This window comes from Ictalurus punctatus, chromosome 12 (genome assembly GCF_001660625.3).
Source record: "Ictalurus punctatus breed USDA103 chromosome 12, Coco_2.0, whole genome shotgun sequence".
In the NCBI taxonomy this organism is placed as follows: domain Eukaryota; kingdom Metazoa; phylum Chordata; class Actinopteri; order Siluriformes; family Ictaluridae; genus Ictalurus; species Ictalurus punctatus.
In genome coordinates this window covers 31,464,636-31,476,877 of record NC_030427.2, presented here as the reverse complement: position 1 = coordinate 31,476,877, position 12,242 = coordinate 31,464,636, and the positions used below count along the sequence as shown (strand labels likewise).

Genomic DNA, 12,242 nt, shown 5'->3' with positions numbered 1-12,242 from the left:
CGTTTCTCATTTCATTCATCTCAATTGTCTTGTGAGACACATTATAAACACCAGTGTGCATGCATGTGTTTCTGCTCTGTTTGTGCGTCAGTGCGGTTTTGGCTTCTACTGAACTAGACTTTTGGTCATCTTACTCATGCATCACGGCACATTTCAAGTCTTGACTCACCATGTGTGTGTGTGTGTGTGTGTGTGTGTGTGTGTGTGTGTGTGTGTGTGTGTGTGTGTGTGTGTGTGTGTGTGTGTCTTTAAACACAGCCTGTAATTTCTCCTGCCTGTCCATTGTGTAGCCCACCAAGTGAACTGGGTGTTGGCAAAAAACGTCTCTGTGTGAGGAACAATGGCTTTTTGTGTTTTTCCCCAAACGATTTCCATAAATCACAGGTCCTCACCGCTGGACAGAGTGACGCTGAGCTCCGTCTTGTCCGCCGATGACTGACAGAGCAGGAGTCTGAGACAGCTCACAACGCTTATCTCTACCACTCTATGTAGCAGCTTTTCCCCTCACATTCTTCTCCACCCAGTACTTTAGAACACACACACACACACACACACACACACATACACACACACACACGCACACACTTTCCTAATTAAACCCAGGAGTGCCCTGGTAAAAAGTTCTAGAGTTTTGTTATGCTTTCCTCATGAGGATCTCTTTACAAAACCATCTGTACAAGACCACGCACACACACACACACACACACACACACACACACACACACACACACACACACACACACACACACACACACACTGGTCTATTGCACATTAAATGTGGACATAAAGCAACGTTCAGAAAGCACAATAAAGTCTCAGATGTTGAGTTTTTCATACCTCGACTTTGGGAAAACACACAATTACAGCCATGTGTGCTAAAAGATATGACGTTTGCTCTGAATAAAACCCCCGAACACAACACCGACACAACCTTGATCGTTCGCCAGAGAAAAGAAATCTTGGATAGTGCACTCGATGACTTTTTGATAAGCACTTCAGATGTGGGATCTCATGTGAGGAGTGTGAGGAAGCGTGTCACAGGAAGAGCTTTGCATCATATTAACGGCATTTGTGAAAATATTCGGCCTAATCTAATCCAAAACACACACATACACACACACATACACACACACACACACACACACACACACACACACACACACACACACATGAATAGAAGGATTGTGTGCTTTCTGCTCTAATCTGATGCAGACATGTTTTGCGAGTGACATATTGAGTGTTTCATATTAAAACAATGACAAATTCCAGGAAGGAAACAATAAAACTACAAGGCGAGAGTGGCATTGTGGCTTTATTATAACCTGTACAATAACTATGCACTAGCCCCTTGGTGATTAGAGTTCGGATTAGCAGAAGGTTATAAGTTTAAATCTCAGGTTTACACAATGAACCTTGTTGAACCCTTGATCAGAAGGTTTTGTGAGCACCTTCCACTAAACCCTGCTTTAACCTCTTTCTGAGAGGTTTAACCTCTTTCCCTCATTGTGTCCATCATGCTTTTGCCTTTCTCTACCAACAAGGTGGCGGTTCTTGTTCTGGGACTTGTATCTCTCCTGAAACTGTGTCACCATTATTATTTTTTTTAGCTTTGAAACCAGTGGAATCACAGGATGAGTCTTTAAAAATAAAAATAAATAAACAAAAAAGCTTGACTGGTTCCCTGAATCTACAGTGGCCTGCATAAGTATTAACCCTCTTGAACATATTGAAAATATGTTATGAAAATATTCCAAAATTTGAATCTTCTGTTGCGTAACATTAAATCCATTTTTTTTTTTAAAAAAGAGGAAAGAACACAGCACAACCATGACTAAAAGGTTGTCTACCAAAATTCAGTTAGCAGGCCAAGATGGGATTAGTCACTGAAGCACTCAACAAAGCTGAGCTGTACAGTATGGAAGTCATATAAAGTTCTGTTTGGAGTTTAGCCAAAATACATGCTGAGAAAAGGTCCTCTGGTTCTCATAGCACAAAAAGCACTATGTTTCGGCACCTGAGAACACCGTCACCACCGTGAATCATGGTGGTGGAGGCATCATGTTGAGCGTTACCCTCTTGGTTGCTTCTCTCTTTACCCAGTGAATAATTACACAAGCCACTGTACACCAGTGGTGGCGTGGTGGTGGTGGCTCAGTGGTTAAAAGCTCATGGTTACTGATCAGAAAGTCAGAAGTTCATGCCCCAAGACTGCCAAGCTACCACTGTTGGGCCCTTGGGCAAGGCCCTTAACCCTCAACTGCTCAGTTGTATAAATGAGATAAATGTAAGTCGCTCCGGATAAGGGTGTCTGCCAAATGCCATAAATGTAAATGTAAATGTACACCAGCTCCGGCACTAATACCAGCAATGTGTTAGTGGAAACAGTGATTAAGGCCTCACCCCAGATGGCACAAGGCCTTCAGACCTGCCTCTGGACAACACTTTCTTTGTGAACTTTGTTGATTCCTCTCAACGCTGCTGTAGGTACAGAGTCCTGTCTCTCCTGGCTTTCCATGCTGCTCACACCTGTTCCTTGTTTCTCCAAATCCTGATTTATCATTTCACCTTCTTCTTCTTCTTTTACCCAGCTTTTCCTCCTGACCTCTTTTTATGAATGGCTCGTCTATATCTATCTATATTGTCCTGTTTGCTTGTGTTTAGACCTTTGCCCGGTTCTCAGAGGACAGATAATAGAAATAATTGGAGAAGCTTTTGGACAGGAAAAGGGAAGTGCTCGAGCTCAGAGTGATGATGTGAAAGGAAGTCACTACTTCACAGTGGCTTTTCTTTCATCTCTGTGTTAAAAACTCAAGTCGTGCATGAGAAAGATCTCAGTGCTAAGTTTTGCACTAAAGTACTTTTAACATTTTGAAAACTTTGCTTTATAAAAAAAAAAAAAAGTTTTTTTTTTTGCATGGAAAATTTTCTTTGTTCATTTTTGGTTCCATTCACACTTTTACGTAGATGTTCAATTTGCACTGAAAGAAGAAATACCTTCTTACCTCACATTCGTTTTCATCTTGATCCTTTTGTGTAAAAGTTGAAATGTTGGAAAGTATCAGTTATACTTAGTTATTAGTTGGTGTTAGATATGATATCATGCACATACACAGATTGATCTTTACGGTTAGTAAAATACAGTTTTGGTCGTGTGTCTGTATTAAGATTCTGATTTTGACACGCGGTAATCAATCAGAACTGCGGACGCAATGGTTGGAATTAATTTTTTTTTTAAAAAATGAGTATTGTTATATCAGATGGATCTTCTCACATGGAAAGTAATATTCAATTACAGCATGGTGTGATGAAATGTTTTATTCCCCTTGTATCACGGAAATTTTAAAACAATCAACTTTATTTAAAAATGTATAAAAAAACGACACATTGTACTTTATATTGCGTTAATAGGAAACGTAATAGTATAGTTAATGCGCATTAATAAACATAAACCTGTGAGCTGCAGCTGCGCTACTGTCAGAGCTGCTGTTAAAGAAACTTAATCAACACCTCCTGACCAATCAGAATCCAGAATTCATCAGTGCCGTGGGATAAGGAGCAATCAAAATACATGCATGAGTGCATGGCATCATAGTTTGAATGTTTCTTGTGATTGATCTGTTGGTGTGAGTTTTGGGTGGTCCATTATGCCTGCAGTTCTCTTTGTGTGTGTGTGTGTGTGTGTGTGTGTGTGTGGGTCCTTGACTAAAGGAAGTTGGGAGCTCAGGGAGGAGTCGCGTTCCCACACCCAGAAGAAGAGCGACAGGCCAAACACAAACACACAGCGGCTCTCAGGAAGGAAAAAAACCTCCCTGTGCACCTCATGCTGACCCTGCCGACCCCACCCTGACCCTGCACATACACACACACACACACACTGGACAGAAAAGGAAAGACAAGTAGAGCACTTGAATATAATATTTGAGAGATGACTCTCACACACCCTGAGAGAGACATAAAGAGAAAGAAACATAAATAATGTAGGAGATCTCGGCTTTTGTGTAGCCGTGTGACGGCAGTTTGTGAATGTCCATCTGGTGGAGATTTATGATGTGTTAAACGCCAGACAAAGCTGTAAATCCCAGCTACACCTCTCATTAACTCCCCAACCCCCCCCCCCCCCCCCCCCCCCCCCCCCACACACACACACACAGCCGTCTCCCATCTCTTGCTTTTTATGACTTATTTACAGTAAAGTAATATCACATTATAACACAGCACTATTGAATTCTGGATGCTGATTGGTCAGGAGGTGTTGATTAATTCTCTATAACAGCAGCTCTGACAGTAGCGCAGCTGCACATCACAGCTTTATATTAATGTCCACGAGATCAAAGCAGGTATGAAGCAGTGAGACAGGTCAAAAGCACTGAGACAGTTCTGACGCAGTTGAGAATGGCCAGAAGCATGGAAACATGGAAACAGCTCCAGAGCAGTAAGACAGATCCAAACTATTGAGACAGGCCCAATGCAGTAAGACATGTCTGTAGCAGTAAGAAAGGTTTGAATCAGTAAAACAGGTCTGAAGAAGTGAGACAGCACCAGAGTAGTAAGACAGGTCTAAAGCATTGAGAACTCCTTTAGGTAGCAGGTAACCATTCAGCGTTTATACTGGGATGTTAAGGATTCACCGTGTCATGTACAAGAGAAGTTACGTAGATGTTTTGATGGACTACATTCAGGGTGACTGGTGTCAGGTTTCGGGCCATGACACACAACCCGTGTTTTTTTTAAATGCATTATTAATTACCATGTTCATTACTCTCCAAGTCAGTGAGCTAATCTGGGATTGGGTTCCTCTGTAGTCCACTCACAAAGCATCAGGTTCCTCTTTCTAATCTCTCCGAGCTCCAGATAACATGCCTTTATAGGGCGTCTCCACCTCATTCTTCAGTCTCCTCTCTATTCACAGTAAAGACCCGTGTTCCTCTTAGTACTGATCCTGGATCAGCACTGTACAGTACAGACACGCAGTATTATTAACTACTGATCATGGGAAAAATGGGTTCCTCAAAGGGTTCCTTATGTTGTTTTAAAAGAAGTTCTACTCTAAACTTTTCTAAAAGGAAATCCTGTGTTGCTGAATAAACCGAAGAACACTTCAGCATACAAGTCTTGCGGCTTCGGACCAGTCTTACTGCATCAAATCTGTCTCATTGCTTCAAACCTGTCTCACTGACTTAGACCTGGTTTATTGCTTCCATCCGGCTTCAGAACCTGTCTCACTGCTTCAGATTTGTCTCACTGCTTCAGACTTGGCTCCATATACTACTGTATGTCTCACTGCTTCCGACCCACTTTACTGCTTCAAACCTGTCTCACTGACTCTGACCTGTCTCTGTCTGTGATACACCTCCTGAACTGTCTCTCTCTTCCAGAACTACAATTTCTTGCTTCTTTTGGACTCTCAGCCCCAAATGTCCCTCTTGTTGTTATGACCCTGTGTTACATTACTGCATTACAACACATGTATCCACAAAACAGATGTGCATTCATGCGCACACACACACACACACACACATATACACACACACACACACACACATACAAATCAGAGCTGTCTAACCCCCTGCTGCTCCTCCGTGGTGCAACGCTGCACAAGTTGGTCTTGTTTACTTTAATAAAACATCTCAATACTTCAGATCGGATTTCTCAATAAGTGAGCCAGAGGTTTCAGGAGTCTCCACTGTTTCTTCATCCTCTTAACTCTTGGCCTCAATGTTGAGCCCATTTAGTTACTTTGGAGAAAGTTCAGCTCATCCCTGTGCTCTCTTGCACCAGTGAGTGTGTGACTGTATCGCTGTGAATGCGCCTGATGACTGCAGTGTGCAATGAGCTTTCAGATAATTCCAGATCCTTCATGAACAAAACTCTTATCTTAAAACCAATGACTAGAGAATAAGACGATAAGTCAAGACCACAAATGAGCTAAATAATAACTAAAGCACTCCACATGGTATTGTTATAGGAATATATTCAAACCTGAAGTTGATTATTTTCCCATAAAAGGATATCCTAAGTGTTTAATTTCTCTTACACCACAGCAGTTTGGCAACAATGGAAGATTTTAATGTATTAATGAACAAAATGTCATGGTTTTATTCATGTATGGTTACATTTAATGTTGTGCAACATCGGAAAACAAGTTCTTTTCTGTCAGTTCCCTGACCGGCCTGTCTTTTTTTTTTTCTCCACCTCTATGTTGAAGTTAACAAGACAAAAATACACAGCTTGTCATGTTACTGAGAAACTGTAACGTGTAAGCTCCTCCGTCCTGAAGGTGTTGAGTAATCATTAACCTGAACTCCTAATGGAAACCTACAGGAATGTGATAGAAACCATAAGAGATTTTTCCCATGGATCGTAATGGGTTTTCTTTCAGGATGATTTTTGTAATAATAGTGTGTTTAACGTCACAATTGTTTGGACCTGTCTATAATACACACATTGCACAATATTTTGGGGCCAGACTGGGGTGGGGAAGGGTTGGAGGGTGGGGGTGTAGGTTGGTAGGGGGGCGGGGATTGGGGGTGGTGGTGTTAGCTATTAGAAGTGCCAGAATGCATCGTAGGTGTCTCTCTGACGCAAGCAGAGTGTTGCGTTGTCGTGTCTGGTGACACCGTTAGACGCACATGCAGTCTAAAAATACAGCTCAGCGTCTGAGTTATGTTAACTCCCCACTGTGTCCAGCGCAAAGAACCCTCAATGTCCAAACTTCAACTGACCAATCACTAATGTTCATTTGTTTTTACTGACAGATGCTTTTACTTCAAGTAACTTACCTGTAATAAAAATAGGCAAAACTAGAAGAGTTGAGCTGGAGATAAATTAGAGTTACTCTTATTTTATCGATCAGTAGCATTGTGCATCATTGTCTATTTAACATAATATCTGTTGATGTATCTGTCCCTCATTTGGTCCGGGAAATGTTTAGCTTCTAAAACTGTCTAAAAAAGTGTCGGGATTGAGCTCCAGTTGAAAGGAGGAAAGACAGAAAGGTTGAAAAATGTATACATATACACCCATATATATATATAACTTGACGAAATAACGTTCACCTACTGTGTGTAAGTAACCCTGGCAAGTGAATTGAGGGAGTGAAGGTTAACCTAGTGAAAAATAACTAGTGCGTGAATGCCACCTAGCTTTAACTAAGTAGTAAAATCTAGCCTAACAGTTGAAAGTTACCCCAGCGAGTGAAAATATTAAACAGGGTTGAAACTGCATATAGTTACATATTTCTTGATTCATTTATATATTGTTTTAAGTACTTAGCAGAGAGTGATTGAGTTGTGCCAACTGATTAATTTTATTTATTTCTTAAAAAATTGTTCAGAAGATAAACACTGTTTGGAAGTTCAGGAGAACCTCACGTCAACCAAACGCTGTTTATATCCATACAGCAAAGTGCAGTAAGACAGTTACACATCCAATAGTGATATCATATAGCATGAGTTATCTGTAGTTATAGTCATTCTCATAAGTTACTGTCATGTCCCGTGAGTCAATATGGCTCTGAAGGGCACTAGTTTTGTGCATCAAGTCACATCATTATAGAGTCTTAATGGTAAATGTAGCAAGTAAAGTTCTTCAATCACTAGGACCGAAGTTTCCATACCATCAAACGATAGTGTTTATAAGTACCATGTATTTTTACTGAGAAAAAGTGCGAGAGGCAACCAGTCCGAAGGAGAGAAAAAGAGAACAAGAGGTAGAAATCGGAAAAAAAGAAAGAGTGGAGGAAGGAGAGGTGAATTAATGTGTTTCTTCCCGTCTTTGGGATTGTAGTGCAGCTATTCTTCTTAATCCTGACGCTCACAGTCTGGCTTGTTGCCCAGCTAAACAGATGCAAACAATCTGCAATGTGAGGGAGAGAGAGAGAGAGAGAGACAGAGACAGAGAGAGAGAGAGAAGAGGGAAGAAGAGTGGGGGGAAGGAAGAAATAAAAATCCTGAAAATCCTGCCGGTCCACTTCAAAGCAAAAAGCAACCGCAGCCAATCACTTTAAGGTCAGTGTCCTGCAACTCCTGAACATCTGGAAACAGCTGTGCATATCCAGAAATGCCTTCTTCACCTCTGTAACCCCTCACACACCAACCACTTTACATGGACCAGTGCCTCGGGCTCTGGATCCAAACCCGTTCCTGCTAGTTTTTATTCTGTTTCTTGTCTGGAGGTTTCGTGCCCATCAGGGAAACCCATGTGAAATAAGGTGTTTCTTTCACAGCGTCATGAGTAATCTTCTTGTGTCTTGCTACATATTGTTGTGCAAGCTACAGGATCTACACTGAGCCTATGAATCTCCACCGGCACACCTGATTACTTTAATGAAAAAGCACACAATGTTTATTCAGAGTTGATCACCTTAAAAACAGTGTCCATAAGTCCAAATACAAAAAGTTCAAATGTGAAGAGTCTGAGTTTCTAGTATAATCCCATTATCCAGTGTTGTCCACAGGATGATGTGTGTCTCCTTTTAAAGTCTTGGCTCCCCTCGAGGTTTCATAGTTTCATAGTTTTGACTCGTTCACATTTGGTATAGAAAATCCAGGCAAGGGTGGCATAGGATGAAAAAAAAATGCAGAAAATTTGGGCTCATGTTTCTTTCTTTATCTGAACAAGAACATGTCTGAAGTGACTCGAAAGAAGAGACTTGAAAGAGTCCAAAATGTCCAATGATTTAAAGGGGTCATATGATGCTTTTTAATGTTTTGCTTTTCCTCTATAAGATGTATAAGAGCCGAAAAGTTCTGAACTGAATCAGCAAAACATCAGAAGCGTTCAGTGACATCATCATGAGAAGATGCTCCTGGTCCTCTGAAGGTTTAGACTCATTGTGCCAAGAGAGAAAGTGGATTCTAGACACAGTAGAGGCTTTATAAGTTAGGGAAAGATGTTCCTGGTACTCCTGAGTGTCCTAAGAGTCCAAAACCAAAATATCGACATTTGAGGAGTCTAAGTTCCAACTGTCCAGTGGTTTTGGAGAGTTTATTTGGAAAGCAGTTGTAATCAGCAAGAAGCTGTATGTCTGGAGAGCCTGAAAAGCTTCAATCCTTAGAAAATGCTCTTGTGGTTTTTAAAGTCTTTTTTCCTGACTCTCGGGCCTGAAGTCATCATAGGAACATGTTTCTGATACTCTGGAGAGTCTGACCACATTAAGTGAACAAATTCCTAATACTCTGAACAGTCTGAAGAGAAGTGAAGTAGAAGCTGAAATCTAAAAAATCCTGTGTCCTGTGGTTTTATGAGCTTCTTTGCAAGAAGCAAGAAGACTGAATTTATAGAGTGCTTGTCTAAATCTGAACAGTCTGAATTCTAAGAAATCAGTTAGGTAAAGATACTCCTGTGGCTTTTCAGTCTTTTCCTGACTCTCTGGCTCTGTAGACATCAGGGGATGATGTTCCTGGTACTCTGGATCAATCTGACCTGACTAATTCTTTTATTGAGTTCAGTCTTACCCACGGAAGCAGGCACACATTCCTGTCACTTGGAATAGTCTGAAGACATGAGGCAAAGACTACTAGTTAAAATCTGTAATCCAAAGAGTTTTGTGGTTTTAGTGAGTTTGTTTGGGAAGACGTTGCAAGTTAAGCAAGACGTCCAAAGGGTCTGAAGAAGTGAAGCTGCTTCTGTGGTTTTTCTAGACTTTTTTTCTGACCATCAATCACATTTCTGAAAATTCCAAGAAGTTCTAGAGATCCACCAGTCATTAGACGATCCTATGGTTGGTGACTAGTGCGGCCTGGCTCTCCCGTCTCCGCTCCTCCTTCTTTTTCTCACTGCGGAGCTTCCAGCAGGCAGCGCTGAGGCCGAGCAGAGCGACACCAGCCGACAGCAGTGCCAGGCCGAAGTGGGAGATGGTGGAGCCATGAGAGTTAAGACTATAGGCGACGGCTGTGACCACAATGCCGGCGATCAGAACCACCACGCCAAAGGGAAGAGTACAGCGGAAGCACGAGAGCTCCGTGCCACCTGTTGCCGCCGTCAGAGGACTGTCGTTCACCAGAGGGATGGATACTGAAGGTGGTGGATCGTTTTTGTTGTTGTTGTTGGCTTTAATGGTAAGAGAGGGGCACTCGGGGACCGTCATGGTGTCTTTCAGAGTATCTTCGGGCATCGCAGTTTCCACAGTCTCGCCTTCAATAGGCTACACCTTCAGGTCTAGAGCGCTGCGAACAAAAACAGTTCATTTCAGTTCAGATACAGAATACTGAATAAACTGATTGGAACTCATCGCTGAATCGATATGTGTCTACTTCTCAGTCCCAGTGAAGGAGGCGTGGCCACAAACTCTATTACATTGTAGCTGAATCACATCAAAACCATTGACTTTTTGAAAAAGATATTTTATACATAACAATATTCATCATATATCAAGATGCAACGTGTTGGAAGTAGAGATACTGTAGCCTACATAACTATAATGCAAGTCCAGTTGTAGATACTGCGGTTAGGTTAAAATGACCAGTAAGAGTGAAAACATTCAATAAACTGCTGTGATATTAATCATTCACTCCTTCATCAGAACTCAAGTCCAAGTAATCCCGTCATGCGTAGCCCAGCTCTTTCTTAAGAAAGTTTGCGATTTAAATATATATATATTTTTTACATTTTATTTACCAGGTCTCATCTACCAGATGTTTAAAATTTCTATGGCTAGTTTAATATAGCGTTTCACACTGTAACACCCTGGTTTCCAAAGTCATTACATGACACTCAAAATTTCGTGAAGCATAGCCAAACAGTCTGACATTTAAAAAAAAAAATGTTACAGTGGTAATGACTATAGTTGCTTTTGTTATTATTTTAAATAAATAAATATATATATATATATATATATATATATATATATATATATATATATATATATAAACCATTAATACCTTAAAAACAAACAGGATTTTTCTTCTGTGCAGACAAAGGTTCAGAATAATAAACACGTCATACAAATTTGGCTAATATGAGTAGTATTTCTATAGTTGGATTGTGCTGGATTATATTTGTTTGGGTTCTGTGATGTATCTGTACACTGAAAGGCACTTATAAATAAAATTATAAATATAAATATAAATAAATATAAATATATATATACACACACACACACACACATATATATATATATATATATATATATATATATATATATATATATATATATATATATATATATATATATATACATATATATACATACATACATATATATATATATGTGTGTGTGTGTGTGTGTGTGTGTGTTTACCCAGCAGGTAGATAGAGTTCAAAGTGTCTGGGTGGACAGTATATTACAGACACCGAGTTTTAAAAGACTTTAGACCAAAAGTTTTTGGCACTAAATCATCCGAAAAGGGGACAAGTGAGCATTTAACCCCAAACTGAGCAACCGTTAATCGGTTACAGATGATTTTAACACAAATTTAGTTATTATTTCCTTACTGCTTTGACAGTAAACTGCTGTACTGACGAGCTGATCATTCTAACTTCATCACCTCGCCCATGCAAAGTGCTTTAAACAGCACAAAGACAAGAAACCTAATCTAACAGTGAACCGCGAAGGTTTCTCCTTTCCACTGTTTACCCCATGTCTGTGTTTCTAATTCAGGTTTAATTCAGGTTTGATTCAGGTTTAATTCAGGTTTGATTCAGGTTTAATTCAGGTTTAATTCAGGTTTAATTCAGGTTTAACTCGGTAATATGGTGATGTTTTCTCGGCTGGAATAAACAAAAGTAAAGTATTGAAAAAAAAGAAGATATTTTACCTTGTGCACATTTTCCATCCCGTCTCGTGAAGTTTGAACACATGTGGACTTTTTTTTCCACATGTGGAAATCAGAGAGGTGATTAATGCTGATGGGACAGAAGGTGATGGTAGTAATAATCCGGATTAAGTCAGAGCTGCCTCGGTTGCGCGCGCTGAGTGACTCTCCTACGCAAAATGAGTGAGTGAGAGAGAGAGAGAGAGAGAGAGAGAGAGAGAGATGGAGTGGGCGTGACCGTGTATAAGAGACAGAGAGGGAGGGAAACTATAACTCAAACTATATCCAATACAAAATATATTTTTTTTTAAAATGCACTTAAATTGTGGACTTTAACATATGAATCATTTAATTTAACCAAGCATGAATATTTTGACATTTTACTGTTCGAGTGGGCGTGGCCTAATATTCTAACGAGCACACTTGACTGACAGCTCTCTGGAACCCCTCAGACTCAATCAGATAAACACATTAGCTATGCTCTGCTAG

At 40.3% G+C, this 12,242-nt stretch overlaps 1 protein-coding gene across 1 annotated transcript; it reads right to left on the bottom strand.

Annotated features, from left to right (window-relative positions):
- Positions 1-7,282: 7,282 nt before the first annotated feature.
- tmem100a (transmembrane protein 100a) lies at positions 7,283-11,946 on the bottom strand. The gene is made up of 2 exons (XM_017482000.3): positions 11,757-11,946; positions 7,283-10,166 (listed from the first exon to the last, which is right to left on the bottom strand). Exon 2 carries the CDS (start codon positions 10,112-10,114, stop codon positions 9,707-9,709), a length of 408 nt encoding a protein of 135 aa, XP_017337489.1. The 5' UTR covers positions 10,115-10,166; positions 11,757-11,946; the 3' UTR covers positions 7,283-9,706.
- Positions 11,947-12,242: the final 296 nt, after the last annotated feature.

Excerpts from the sequence above, each read along its gene's own strand:
- tmem100a (XM_017482000.3), bottom strand. The coding sequence starts at position 10,114 with ATGCCCGAAGATACTCTGAAAGACACCATGACGGTCCCCGAGTGCCCC.